Here is a 15,259-nt window from a genome sequence, read left to right as displayed (position 1 = left end):
ATGTCAAAAATTGAGAGAATATAAAATCTTATAAACATTTTCCTTGCCTTTGAAATATTACTGTTAATAGGAAAATATTTTCACCTAAAATATATTCTCCTATGAATACCAAAAATTGCTTCATACAGCAATAAACCTCAACAAGGCAAAAGTTATCATGCCATCTGTACTGGTCTTCCAATTGCACTACACCTGCCCATGACTACAAGGGAAGAAATATTCTGCACATGATAAAACTTCTCACTGTGGAGTACTTGGTAAGTTCTAAAGGTTGCAAGCCAGCTCATAAGTTTGGTCAGGTAACTAGAAAAATTTTCAAGCAAATCTAGAGAACCTAGTGCTGAATTAAGCAATAATGAGCTGAGGCCTAGGGCACTTCTTGGGGATTAGCAACTAGATGAGAGGAAATGATGGCCTGAGGCACAGCTAAAGGCCAATAACCTCCAAACATCTGTTAATACACTAGGAATGGTCCTGCATTTCTATTGTTAATGTTATTCACTGGAAAAAGAAAAGCGTACTCAAAGTTGTAATATATGTAAACATTTCTAAAATACATAGTATATGCCCAATAAACTTACCTAAATCAAAACATCTAAATTATTGAAGATCTGCTGGATATCAACTGATAAGTGAGAACCATTCTTTAACTAGAATTTTCTATCAGGATTTAATTAGTTGACCCAGGTAGTAAAACCACCACAGAAATCACAGTAGAAAGACACATTATAACCAGTATTTGAAGAGCATCAGAGACAGCACAATCAAAAATATAACTGAGTATACGTACTTAGTTAACTAAGTTTGTCTGCCTCTTCTTTTGTTACTGTTCTCATAAGTATTACCTGAAATGTAAAGAATCTGAATACTCCATCCCCCTTATGCCTTGGAATAATTTTTCCTTGAGTCTCATTCAGTATTACCATTAAGTAACAAACTCAAAACTTCACTGGGAATCGACAGCTCACTTCTCCCAGAGCTACGGCTCTGAGTTGGTTTTATGCAGCCCATTACAGACCATTTTCAGAAGAATTGGTCACTCCATCCAATTCCAGAGACTTCTGTGGTGTGTTAGGCTTGGCTGACAGTTAGACTCCCACCCAGATACCTGCTCCTCCCAAGCATGACAGGGGGAAAAACCAGGAAGAACAGGAGTGAGAAAGCTATGTGTCAAGATGAAGACAGGGAGCTCACTTACTAGTTACTGTTCCAGGAAAAACAGATTTGACTTGGGTGAATTAATTAATCTACTGCCTCTTAAAATAAACAAGTACCTTCTTTCCCTCCTTTCCCAGTCTTATCTGCACCCCAGACCCCTGTGATCCCCTTCAAATGGGGCAGGGCATCTGGGACAGTGGTGGTTATGGGCAGTACATACTGTTTTCTGTGTGACGCTCTTTGCATCTGACTCATTTCCTCTGCTTCAGCATGGGACCTTCATGGGACACAGTTCCTTCGGGAATATCCACCTGCTCTGGCACAGCTGCTCCAGAAGCTGCAGTGGATACCTGCTACAGCATGAAGCATCTTCTGTTTCTCCTGACCTTGGTCTTACCTCTGTCGTTTCCTCTACTGCTCCTCCTCTTTCCATCCAGCATTTTCTCCCCTCTCCTAAACATTTTCACAGAGATGCCATCACACTGACTGACTCAACTGTGTCCTGCAGCAGATTCATTGGGACCAGCCACGCCTGGCACGGGCAACCGCTGGCCTCTTCTCAGAGGCCACCACTGCAGCCCTTCTGCTACCCAAGCCTTGCCACCTGCATTCAGAACAACTTTCTAACTCTTCTAGCCTCCAGAACTTGTTTCACTATGAATTTTACTGCAGTTTAGTCACAAAAATTAAAATTGCTGTACAATTAGAAGTCTTGTACTCCTAAGTGCAGAAGAGACAACCCAATAGAAATTGAGCCATGAAAGTCATCAAATTTTAGTTTGAATTGTTAAACTTATGACCAGAAAGGACACAGTTTATTGTCAATAACTAATGATGAAAAATTCAGTTTATGAAGCTTTACATACACTTAACTGTGCATGTAGCAATAGTCTCATTACAGGCAATTAAGGTTTAAAGACTTTTGTTTTACTTTTCTTCTCTTCTGTGGTTTAAAGATAGCTCCAGAGAATCTATAGATCCAATGCAAGAAAAATATTTTCTTCACTTAACCAATCTGATTTAGTCATAAAATTTAGAAGAGCAATTTAATTTTCAGAAAAGACACACAGCTTTCATTCGATAATATATCTTACCAATATCTTTACATTTTACTCACAGAAGTCTTCAACTTGACTAACATAATGTTCATATTCAACGGAGGGAGAAAGGAGGAAGAATGATTTTGGAACAACATTTAAAAAAAGAGGGAAAAATTACAACTGACACTTGACAGAAAAATTACCTGATTATCATATCTAAGAGACTGTGTTCCAACCAAAAATCTTATTGCATCTGTTTCTGCTGTTTGAGGTGTTAAAGCTCGTGCCTAGGGAAGAAGAAAGCCATTAGAAAAGTTCAATTAATACAATCCATTAATTTCAGCAAAAATCTTGAAGCTTATATATCAATTATCATTTTAAGCATTTACATTCTTACAAACTGCAGACTTTCCTGCCCTTTATGTCCATTTTGCTTAATACACTTTTTGTGCAATTTCTCACATTTGTGAGGTGTGGAGAACATGCTAGTGCTAAATAAATTACCTGGCCTTCATTATAACAGTGATAATATTCAATATAGCAGTTCTAAACTAATTCTCCTTTATCAACTGAAAAAAATCCACAGAACAGTGGACAATTCTTAAATATGCTATCTACAATATCCAAGAAAGAGGATGTTCTTTTAGAATTTTTCATACCACTCAGGTTGAAGATGCCTTCAATAAAAAAAAAAATCATTAACCACCAAATTTAGAAAAAAGTTAAAAACCAAACCCCTTCTTTTCCACTCCAGACCATTACAGATAAGAATTGTCTGAATGATGGGAGAAATAATTTGTTATTTACATATCCATATTTAGTAATAATCTTATTACTTTGTTATATTATGTTAATGGGAATCCGAGACACTCTGCCTTGCATCTTCAACTTGCACCAACTGCAGTCTTGGAAGAAGCAAAACAAAGCAGTTAAGGGCCACAGGAGACACTGAGAAATAAGGTATAGGTTGAACTAAACCCACAATTGCTAGTTGGCACTAGTCATTTGCAGAGACTCTCTTGGCTAATTTTGAGTTAATGGGAGGTAAACTAACACTCAAAGGCACTTTAAGCAACCATAATTTAACTATGAGGAATATCCACTACTTCTCCACGCAAAAGATATCCTAACAACATTGTTCAATATGATTTTTTTTTATCCAAATAGAAAAGTTAATTTTTGCAAATCACATCCTATTTGACATAAAATACTTCAGATCTGTTCAGACACTAAAGCCTGTATTGCAAGCAGATATTTCAGAAGGATTCAGGTAAACTGTTGAATGGCCCTTCTTATTCCCATCCTTATTGCCATGTCATGCAGCTTAGTTACATTTTGGATTCAGGAACACTTCAATATAGTCCTATTTGAAACTTGTTGTTAAATTAATGTCAAAAAGCTGCCTAGAAGCTTGGAAGGGACTGTCTGGAACACATTATATCATAATACCTAAATGTAGAGCAATTTAATTCTAGAATGGCAACTTGAAGTTATTTGACTTTACTTAAATAAAGCAAAGCCATCCAACTCATTATCTGGCTATAACAGTAAGAAACAACTAATTTTTCAGAATCAGCTCTGGACTCCTACAAAGCAGATCCTTCTTTTCCGGCATCTGCAATGTGTGATTCAGACAACGTAATATTTTGCATAAGATGAAGCATAAAAAGTTTAAAAATGCAATAAGTTTAGTAAGTATAGGCTAATAGCCTATGCTTGCATTTATACATTTATAAAGGAAAAAAAGCACTAGAGAACATAATTCAATGAGTAGTTTGTGTTCAAAACACTCAAATGCAGATTAGAGATCAGTGCGAATCCAAACCAATTTGTCTGTACTCTCCTATTTATGCAGCTCTTACTTACAAGAAGCTTAGTTGTTTCTGTCAATCAGAAACACTGTCTAAAGTCCACCAAGATGATTGCAGAGAAGCTTTTATTTTATCTTGAACAGAATTTACATTTGCAGATCTTTGGCAAAGAGTTCCTTTTCACTCAAAAGGCCTGTTTTCACTTATTTTGAAGAAAACACTAGAAATAAGCCAACAGCTATGTATCTCTTTCAATCAAACAAGCTTCTGTTGTTTCTGTAAGTCAAAGAGAAGACCTCCAGGATGTTTAATAAAATAAATTAAAAAATGAGTTGTCACCCCTTTTAAAGCTTTTCAAGTAAGTCTTATCATGCTGCTTTCAAAGGTTGGACACCAAGTGCCCAAAATAATGTATATACCTAGTAACATTTATGCATCAGCTTCTCTAGCTCTTCCTCAACATATTTTTAAGTTATTTCCCATTTTGCAGGGTGGGAGGAGGTGGGGAGGGGGAAATCGAAGGCCTGAGAAAAGTATTTAAACACATTTCACAACAGGAAACACACTATTGTTTATTTCCCAACATAAAAAACTACAACATGCCTACATACAATACAAGGTTCAAATTCATGAAGTGTTCATAAATCAGGAAGATCTGATTCATAAGAGCAATATCAGTACAGTGGACTTCCATTTGTATCCTGCACAAAGATGCGGATAATTTTGTGTATTCTGAGTTACTTTTAGAGAACAGGAAGTTATTTCAACAGATGAAGACACCAAGTAATCATTGTTATGAACAACATAACTGAATTTGGAGTGCTGTCAGGATCAAGGAAAGTGCCTTAAGTTTGTCATCTTGTACTCCAACATGTCAGAGCAGGTTGCAAATTACATCTTTCACAAAGCTTCCTGCCTCATGACTGCAGCTACTACATAGAAAATAAGCAAAAAGCATAATATAATGAATATGCATTAATTTAAACCGATAGAAATTATTATTTTTAAAAGTCTGCACCTACAGAACACTAAACTGCATATAGCCCAAAAAGAGTTTACTACGAGGCTTTCAAATAGGCTGGAGAGGGACTTTTCACAAGGGCACATAACTAGGAAAGATGCAAACAGCGAGAAAACAAGTAATCCTTACACACACTGTCACAGCAAAATCCCATCTAACTGACAGTGCCAGACAATGCAATGACATACATAGTTAGATCATTGCATTTTTAAAGAAGGCCTAAGACCAGGAAAAACATACTAGCAAGCAAAAACATCATGAATAACAAGGAACTTTTCAGCTCCATGTCCAAATTTCGTATTTATCAACAGCCCTATGAGGAAATGTGCCTGGTTCAAAGCAGGCAGTTTTATAAAACAGGACAAAGACCTAACTGCAAATCCACTACAAAAACAGGTATGCAAAGGACATGCAAAAGCCTAGATTACAAGCGTGAGAGGTAGCAGCAGAAAGATAAAGCAGAAGAAACAACAATCATTGTACCAGAATTCAGGTAAGACTACCTGGAGACTGGGCATCATGTCCATGCCTACACCATGCTCAGTGTGATGTCAGACAGAGATCACCTTCTACCTTGCCCTTGACCATTTAGGCCACTTCTAGAATAATAAAAACCTCTGAGAGAAAAAACAGAACAGAGTCTGCAAAGTGAAAGGTCCTTGACAACAGCAACAGATGATCTGGAGGAACACAATGAGAAACTTCAAAAGGGTAAAGAAGGCTGGTTTAAAATAAGTGCATTATGGAACTGCAATGCACTAATTCTCTACACTTCATTCATAAGTTCTTCTGAAACTTTCCCTTCTCAACATCTTTTGCAATACCAGCCAAATGCACAAAGTTTTGGTGTTTTTTTTGGTTCAGTTTGGGTTTTGGTTTGATTTTTGGGGTTTTTTCCGACTATTATTATTTAAGGCAGTAATAGGCAAAGAAAAAAAAAGAATCAGTACTTCTCCAACACAAATTTTCTCTTGCGTATGTATTGAACTGGTTTGGTATCAACAAACTAGAAAACAGATCCCAACATTTAAATATTTGTATTACTTTTAACACAAGCAGAATAATTCTGCAACACACGTATCATTTGAAATTCATACAATCAATCCATACTAACAAACTGTGAACTTGCAATACAAAATGTAAGGACACAGTATTTGCAGTCCCTGAATCTGAAATTAAAGTTATTTGTCTATCTGCTTATGCTGAAAACCAGAACTAGAATACTGCTACTTGGGGGATGATGGAGGGAAGCTGGATTTGCTGATGCCTCATACTAGAGGCAAAATATAAGTTCCCTGACCTCCCAGACAAGCCCAGGCTGCTAATGTCAGGAATGTTATTTTTCCCTTCTGGTATAATTTCAATTTTCAAGTAAGTATACTTGGATTTTTACTTAGGTAAGACAGCCTTGTTTCTCCCACCACAGTAGGAAACCCTCTCTCAGTGATTGTAATAAGCTGCAGTGACTCTACTGACGAAAGTGAAGAGGTTGGCAGCACACATGCCCAGGTGACCTGCAATGCTCTCAGACAGCTGCTTTCTCCAAGTCTTTCACAGCACAAGAATTCCCACCACTGACGTATTTAGCGCACTGACCCTATTCAAAGTCTGACAGATTCTGTAAACCCTCACAGCAACAAATGCAACCCTCACATAAAGCCTTGCATAGCACAATCATCCTCACAAAACCCATTCATTTATCATGAACCATAAAAGTAACAATCACCATTTAAGAGTTCCTTGTAGTTCACATAACTGTATCTTCATATTGCCACTAGTCTGTACCATACCTAATATTAGCAAGATCTACTAATTGCTTTAGGGCCCTAAAAGAAATACTTTTCACCTGATCTACCTCATGCATTATGAAGATCTTTGGGGGATTAGTTAAGAGAGCTTTGCCACTTAGCTACTTTTGTTCCTCTAGTAAAACTTGAAACGTAAAAGGTTCAAAATATACAGGATTGGCACTCATGAGGTAAGTAATCTTAGAGAAGAAAGAGAACTGACACAAAAGGCAGGAATTTCAGTAAGACATTATCATGCAGTTTCTTGAACTATTTTAATTTTCAAGATAAATCCTCCAGAGACAATGCTAAAGCTGTAGCAAAATCGTTATGTACATTCTGTTTAGGCCGCTCTCTCTGAACCCACAGGAGACCACAAAAGCTCTCCCAGGGAAGAGAACACCCCTGCCCATAGGAGCTATAGGCTCCCACACTGCGAACACAGCCAGCACAGGTTTCCCTGGATAACTTTCAAGTGACACGCATCTTGTTAGGAAGTCCCCTTTTACCCCCTCTTTCAATAAATCTATACCTGCCTTTGACTCGATCACAGGTAGGTCAGCTGAGCTATTCTCAATACATACTGATGACATAAGTACACACACGTTGTAGGAGACCTGTGACCAATACATTTTAGTTGGTATTTTGCGCTGCCTGAAGTTTCTTATTTTAGAAAATCACATTTAGCTTTAGGGAAATTAAGTTTCACCTTACTCCTGCAAACAGGCAAGTCCTAAAAATCAATAGTCTCTATTCAGATTCATAAAACCTGTTAACAACTAACAGACAATATAATACAGGGCAAGTGTTGCTTACTCAAAGAGCAGACAAGACCACAATGCATTACACAAACTCTGACAAAGCACTACTGCACTTTTTCCAAGCCTGCTTCAGTCAGAGCCCATCTCAGAGTGCTGCTGGAGCTGTCTTTGTGCAGTACAGCCCTGTGCTCTGCTGTCCTTGCCTCCTGCTCATTATCCTTCTCCCTTGCAAGTCCATGTGCTTTTGACATTTAATACATAATAGGAGTGTCTGGCATGCTGAAATTCAGCTCAGTGCTGTGGTATCCCCAAAATCCATTACATGTGCCAAACACATGCTCCATAATTATCACTCTCTGGCACAAGCAATGTTCCTCTTCCCTCACCCATGCTTTTAAACAAAAAAGATGTTATCATGGCTGGGCTTCGTGAACAAAGCTCTACCCACATCTGTTGTCTTGAGCCAAATACCTATCCCGAAAAGCACCTCTATACATTGCTCATTTCAGGCCTATAAGCATCACTCAGTCAAGCTTAAACTAAGGCAAATGCAGTACTTTGAGACATTCAGTATGCTTACACACCTGCTCAAAACATCAGTTTAAACCCTCAATAATAACATGGAGAAAATTGTGACTCCCTGAAAATGAAAGCCAATTCAACACAGGGTAGACATACCAGATACTCCAGGTTAGACCTACATCAACTCTACACTGGACAAGAAGCACATAATTTCAGTGCTTCTGAAATACAGCACTTAGTGATACTCCTGGGACCTCATTCATCACATTTTTATAACTGAGAATATTGAATACTACCAAGGTTCATTTTAGAAGAACAAGCTTTTGGTATTCTTCAACATCTTCATAAATTACTTGGATACAGGACTGGAAGGGATACTAAGCAAGTTTGCAGATGACACAAAACTGGGAGGAGCTGTTGACTCCCTTGAAGGCAGGGAGGCCCTGCAGAGAGACCTTGACAAATTAGAGGACTGGGTAATCACCAACCACATGAAGTTAAACAAGGGAAAGTGCTGGATTCTAAACCCGGGATGGGGCAATCCTGGATGTATGTACAGACTGGGGAATGAGATGCTGGAAAGCAGTGCCATAGAAAGAGACCTGGGGGTCCTGGTCAATGGTAAGTTGAATATGAGTCAGCAGTGCCCTGGCAGCCAGGAGGGCCAACCGTGTCCTGGGGGAGCATCAGACACAGCATCACCAGCCGGTCAAGGGAGGGAATTGTCCTGCTCTGCTCTGCACTGGGGTGGCTTCACCTTGAATATTGTGTGAAGCTTTGGGCACTGCAATATAAGAAAGATATTAAGGTATTAGAAAGTGTCCAAAGGAGGTCAGTGAAGATGGTCTAGAGCCTTGAGGGGAAGCCACATGAGGAGCTGCTGAGGTCATTTGGTCTGTTCAGCCTGGAGGAGACTGAAGGGAAACCTCATTGCAGTCTACTATTTCCTTGTGAGGGGAAGAGGAGGGGCAGGCACTGATCTCTTCTCTGTGGTAACCAGTGACAGGACCCGAGGGAATGGCCTGAAGTTGTGTCGGGGACATTTAGTTGGATATTAGAAAAAAGATTCTTCACCCAGAGGGTGGTTGGATGCTGGAACAGCCTCCCCAGGGAAGGGCTCACAGCATCAAGCCTGACAGAGTTCAAAAAGTGTTTGGATGACACTCTCAGGCACATGATGTGACTCTTGGGGATGGTTGTGTGCTGGGCTAAGCACTGGAATTGATGATCCTTGTGGGTCATCCAAATCAGCATATTCTGTGATTCTGTGAAGTGTTCTGCAGCTACACTGGTTGCTCTGTATCCATCATCATGAGCCACAGTCACATCACTCAGTCCTCAATTCAAGTAGCAACTCACATTTTCATTCACCATCCATCTGTAATTTTCTCATTTTCACTACAGTCAGATGATCAGAGCAAATATGGTGGGATATTGTCTTTAAAAAAGTCACAAAAAGAACCACGCACCCTAAAGTTCACATATAATTTGTATTGTCTGTACACTGCTCATATAGCTCACAGACACACTCAAGAGACAAAAAAAACACTCCTAAAACCTATGTTTTTGGGGTTATATGAACATTCAAAACAGCACAAAAAGAAGTTCCAGATGTCTAGTAAAACAGGAAGAACTAACCAGCTCAAAAATTTAACTAATCATGCAGAAAACTATCACTAGTTTTATTCTGGTTTTGCTGTTAGATGTTTAGCTTCCCCCTTATCTCCACTCCAGACAAAAGCAAACCAAAATTGTTTCTCACTGTTACTCGGTAAAACTTTTTCCACAATACTTACACTTGCTAAGTAGTGATAAACAGTTATGTAACTGCTCAGAATATCTTTACTTTTTACTCTCAAATGTTAGAACTTTCTGTGAGTGACATGGCCCTAAGTAAGACTCTCCTGTTCCACTAAATCTTTTTTTGATGAAAACGGGATTAAAAAAAAAGGAGAAAAATGTATTTATTCATTACTCTAAGTTACCTTACTTATGCCAATACATCAGAACACATTCTGCACATGGAAATGAACAGAAATAATTTTAAGTTAACTGGTGGATAGCACCCTAGTAGGAATCAGCTTTAAGTTCTTATAAACCCAGCCACATCAGATCAGATGAAAAGCATATCTGCAAACTACACTTTGTCAGTGGCCAAAGACAGATTCTCCTTGACTGCTGGAGACACATGTTGCTTCTCAGTCCACAATCCCTTGTGTCGTTTCTACATGTCCCCGTTTAGTGAAATATAATTTTTATTTGCAACAAGAGTAAGATCCCTTCCTCCTTTTAATTACTTTGTAATTTCAAAGTCAACTTTGAATAAGCTTGTCATAGAGCTGAAGTAAAGACTGGAAATTTTTTAAAAAAATACAAACAAATCCCAACCCAACCATAAGAAACAAAGACAAAATTTTTTAAACTTGGCTGAAAAATTAGTCTGAAGAGATGCTTTCAGACAAGAAGCAGTAATTGTGATGATGCAGCTAACCATTATTATCTAGCAACACAGAAGAAATGAGGCTTAAAAAAAGAAATTATCTTTCTTATTAGACCTGGAGACACAAGTTAGAAAGACCAGACTAGTTTTAGTTTTAAGTCTCTCCATTGAAATCTCTCCATTTTCAGAAAGTACAGAGATGTGATTTGTTTTAAAGCTACACTGGGAGTTAAAGGAGATCAGAAATAGAACCTTCATGTCTATGCTCCTTTTCCAGCTTACCCATAAACCATCTCTTCTTTCCTCACCTTCTCTCCAAGTGATCTGTACTAACAGTAATTTCCTTTTATTATGGCCCCTTTCTTCATCCATTTTCTTTAATCCTCCTGCCAGACAACCCTGTTTACATACCTGGCAGAAGAGAAGAGGTCTCTAGGAGATACATGGTTTGGTGGGGGGATGGGGTGGGGGAAGCACAGGTCCATGGAGGTTCCAGACAATACACAGACTAGCCTTCCAAAATTTCTGGAAGACTCACTACATATGACCTACCAGAAAGGAGCTACGAATTTTATTAAGTACAGGATATATATTCTATACTGAAATCTATTTTGCAGAATAAGTTTTATTAATTTCAAAGTACGAGTTACAGCTATCTGTAGACAATCACAAAATGATAACATATCATCAGACTTCAGTACATTCAACATTTAGAACAGGTGAGTTTTACATACCAGCTCCTATACAAGAGAAAACCAAGCAAATACACAATTTGCTAAGGAGATCTATTGGTGTAGTCTGACTCCAGAATACATGACTCAGTACCCAGGACACCTGTTACAAAGAACCTTTGTGTACTACTTTCCACGAGCACTTTAGTAAAGGTGCCTAAAAAAAAAAGTGCTTGTGTAGATATTTACATTACTACATCTACTGTAGAATGAATTGTTCTGTTAGGAGGTGCTGTGTTTTTTCTGCAGCTATTACTCTATATTACAACGATGATAAGCCAGCTATTGCCAAAGAGAACATGTAACAGCTGAGTAAAGCCCTTATTGGGGGAATCATGAATTAGGGTCCTGCTCACCCATCCAGTTACATCCTGTTTGTTTTCCCAGAACTTGTAGGAACCTTATTAAACACCTGTGTTCCTCTAAGGAGATGACCAATAAATTCCTAACCTAGACAGTTCCATTTCCTTATAGCCATAACCACTACCATGATGGACAGATTTGTTCTATGGGACAAATGCACAGACATGGAACTCACAGCAACAGATCGCACAAAGATCATGTAACTTACAGCAGGATGTAACCAACTAAAATTGGCAACTTACTGAAAACAGTTTCATGCTCTCTCCTTACAAAAGCGGTTTTAATAATTTTTTTTCTTTCTGAGAAGGCAGAATGAACTACAGAGACTGACGGTGTTTTCGTGCGGTCCCAGAGCCCGGCAAAGGCTTCTCCAGCGGTGGACCAGGCGCGGTGACAGGGCAGGATTCCCCCCAGCGCCATTGAGGGAACGAGTCCTGCCCTGGCCCCGCAAACAGCGGGTTCTGGAGTGGGGATTGGCTCCCGCCCCCTGCTCAGCCACCTTTAAAATACCCAGCGCAGCCTCCGAGAGCCGGCGGTGCCCGCGACGCTGCTCGGGGGAGCGAGGGGACGCCCGTGTGCTCTCCCCTGCCCTACCACACACACGCGACCCCGCAGCCACCGCCTTCCCGGAGGCAGGACTGGCACTGCCAATCCTCCCTCATCCTCCCGTCCGCGCTTACCTGGAACTCCAGCCCGTAAATCACCGGCGCGTCGTCCTCCATTGCGGCCCGCTCAGCCTCGCCGCGCACCCCCGCCCCGCGCCCGATGCTTTCTGGCCCTCGGCGCAGCCCGTTGCAGCCGCTTCCGGGAGCTGCGCGCGGCCCGGCCCCCGCGCAGGCGCCTAGGGGGGAGCGGCGCCGGGGGAGGTGGCGCGCGGCGCCGAGGTGACAGGATGGGGTGAATGGGATGGGATGTATGGAATGGAATGGGATGGAAATGGGACGGGGCCGGCCCGCGCGGCTCCCATGTGGAGGCCGTCCGGGTGGGCGGGTGTCGCTGGGCTGCTCCAGGTGGAGGCTGCGCCCCGCCCCCGCGGGCGGCCGGGCCAGGGCACCCCGCGTGGCACCGGCGGCAGCGCCGAGCCCAGCACAGCCCAGCCCAGCCCGGGGCCGCGGGTGTGCTGCTGCTCCGCTGGGCGCTGGTCCCGCTTGTCTGGCCCCGCGCTGGGGACAGCGCTGAGACTGCGCGGCCCTTCGCTGGAACGGGGACCGAGCTGGGCTTCCGAGCTTTGAAGCAAATATGGAGGCCCTGGAACAGGTTGTCCAGGGAAGTTGTAGATCCCCATCCGTGGAGGGGTTCAAGGCCAGGCTGGATGGGGCTCTGAGCAACCTGGTCTAGTTGAAGGTGTCCCTGCCCACGGCAGGGAGGTTGGAACAAGATGATCTTCAAGATCTCCTTCCAACCAAAGCATTCTATTAAATTGTTTAGCCTTTGTTCAGTGGGAGGCCTTTGCTTTTCTATCCCAATATTGTTGTGATTTGCAGAAAGGATGGAGAGAATATATTTTCAAAATTAATTTATTCTGTGGTTAGATGTTAAATGAAAGATGTCATATAGTGAAATTACTATATTTTTAAAGCAAGAATTTCAGCGTTTATATGATTCTTAGGAGTTTCACTGTGACACCTGACCAACACCAGAGAAACAAAACTAATTCTTTTTTTGGTGGGGACTTTTCCCTCTTCAGTTACCATGGAGAATAATGAAAGTAATGCTAAGGATGCAAAGAGCACCTCAGATGAAGATGATAACAGAGACATAGTCCAGCAGAAAACTCAGGAGGAAATTCTCTTTCATGAGGAAACCATTGATCTTGGTGGAGATGAATTTGAGTCTGAAGGGAACGAAACTGTATCAGAAGATTCAAATAATTTTGTAGACAAACTTAATGAGCAAATGATGGAGAGTGTCATTATTTCAGATTCACCAAACAATAGCGAAGATGACACAGGTGAACTTGGTTGTCTCCAGGAGATTGTAGAACAAATGGAAGCTAAAGATAATAAAAAAACAGAAGCAGAAGGGGATAAAGAAGAGTTTTTAAGTAATGAGAGTGAAACTGAACATGAAGAAACACCCAAAGACATTTCTGAGATTGGAACAGATGATCAGGCATCTTTGAAGGAAGAATCAATTCAGGAAGCAGTGAAGGAGGAACCAAAGATGGAAAACAACATTTCTGTTGATAAAAAACCAAATAATATTGATGAAAGCAAACCTGAGGACCAAATATCTTCCCCCAGTACTAGCAAACCATCTTCTGAGGCTGAGCCTATTCCTGTGTGCACCATCTTTAGCCAAGCAAACAATGTTAGTACCCAGCCACAGTTGTTCCTGCCTGATGGTTTTGAACCTCAGATGGTAAAATCTCCCAGTTTTGGTAGTATAATTGAGACTCCAGTGAAGTCTAATCCACAGGTGGTTCAACCAAGTCCTAGTCTGAGCAAATTCTTTGGCGACACTGTTAACACTAATACTTTAGCTTCTGATTTTTTTGATTCATTTACCACATCCAGTTTTATTTCTGTTAGTAATCCCAATGCAAGCTCTTCAGTTCCAGAACAAATGTCCTCTCTTGCTAACGGTAGAGATGGTTCTTGTGCTTCATCTAACCCTACTTTCCCTGTGCACAATGGGAGACCTGAAGCAGGTGGTCCTCCCTCATCTCTAGAAATAACTCAATCCCCCAAGCCATTCTCACAGATCCAAGCTGTTTTTGCTGGGAGTGATGACCCATTTGCCACAGCCTTAAATATGAGTGAACTAGATAGAAGAAATGATGCTTGGCTTCCTAGTGAAGAAACAAGGAATGTTCTCATTTCAGTTGCCACACAACAGTACAGCACCGTGTTCATAGATAAAGAGAATCTTACCATGCCTGGATTAAAATTTGATAATATCCAGGTAAGAGTCTGTTATTGCATCTTAGTCTATGATTATATTTTAGAAATACTGTGTAACAGCTATCCAGTAATGTGTACATCATAGTTCTTCATATTGCTGATGGTCACCATGTGTGTATTACTTCAAATAATAATAAAAGTCAGCGTCACTGCCTACTCATACGTAAAAGGGATAAAACCAGATCTAATTTATTCATAGTGACATTTGTTGGGTACATTGAAAAGCAGTGTTGACAATTTCCTTAGAATCCAAAGCTGGTTGTATTTTTAAGTACTTTGTTTCTGGTCCCCCTAGTTAGTAAGATAATACTCGAATTTGGAATATATACAAAACCTCTATGCTGTACTCCAGTCTGAAAGCAGACAGCTTTGTTTGTTTGTGGAATTCACTGTTGCAACCGACTGGGAAATAAGATTTTTTCACTCATGTTCACAGTGTTCTCAATAATGTTAACACTGACTGAAATTGCATCTTTTCTATCTTCCCTAAACAGTGGAAAGGTATAACCTATAAGAAAGATTGAGTGCTGCAGCAAGGCAGTGGGAAGGGATAACCCCAAAACTATAAGGAAAACTCCAAATGAGATCATGAAGCAAAAAACATAGCAGTGAAAACTCAATTTTTTGCTTCTATCAGAGTTTCCAACTGCTGAGAAGGCATAAAGCTTTTTTTTCAGAATTTGAGAAATTTCACTTAGATCTATTTAGCATTTCTAATGAAG

The 15,259-nt window shown here is 40.5% G+C and overlaps 2 protein-coding genes across 2 annotated transcripts in view; one reads left to right on the top strand and one right to left on the bottom strand.

Moving 5' to 3' along the window:
- The window catches only part of EIPR1 (EARP complex and GARP complex interacting protein 1), a 74,994-nt gene extending 62,593 nt beyond the window's left edge, over positions 1 to 12,401 (bottom strand). Inside the window, exons 1-2 of the mRNA XM_018085145.3 lie at positions 12,315 to 12,401; positions 2,402 to 2,485 (exon numbers count right to left, since the gene is read on the bottom strand). Coding sequence (XP_017940634.1) covers positions 2,402 to 2,485; positions 12,315 to 12,356 — 126 coding nt within the window. The 5' untranslated portion in view covers positions 12,357 to 12,401. The remainder of the gene's footprint in view (positions 1 to 2,401; positions 2,486 to 12,314) is intronic.
- Positions 12,402 to 12,483: 82 nt separating this feature from the next.
- TRAPPC12 (trafficking protein particle complex 12) overlaps positions 12,484 to 15,259 on the top strand; it is a 48,537-nt gene continuing 45,761 nt past the window's right edge. Inside the window, exons 1-2 of the mRNA XM_018085144.2 lie at positions 12,484 to 12,518; positions 13,322 to 14,538. Of these exons, the coding sequence (XP_017940633.2) occupies positions 13,327 to 14,538 (1,212 nt within the window). The 5' untranslated portion in view covers positions 12,484 to 12,518; positions 13,322 to 13,326. The remainder of the gene's footprint in view (positions 12,519 to 13,321; positions 14,539 to 15,259) is intronic.

The sequence above is a fragment of the Manacus vitellinus genome, unplaced genomic scaffold (assembly GCF_001715985.3).
Source record: "Manacus vitellinus isolate BGI_N305 unplaced genomic scaffold, ASM171598v3 scaffold_11_pilon, whole genome shotgun sequence".
NCBI classification, from domain to species: Eukaryota; Metazoa; Chordata; class Aves; order Passeriformes; family Pipridae; genus Manacus; species Manacus vitellinus.
Note: the sequence above shows the minus strand (reverse complement) of the source record. Positions and strands in the feature narration are given on the sequence as shown.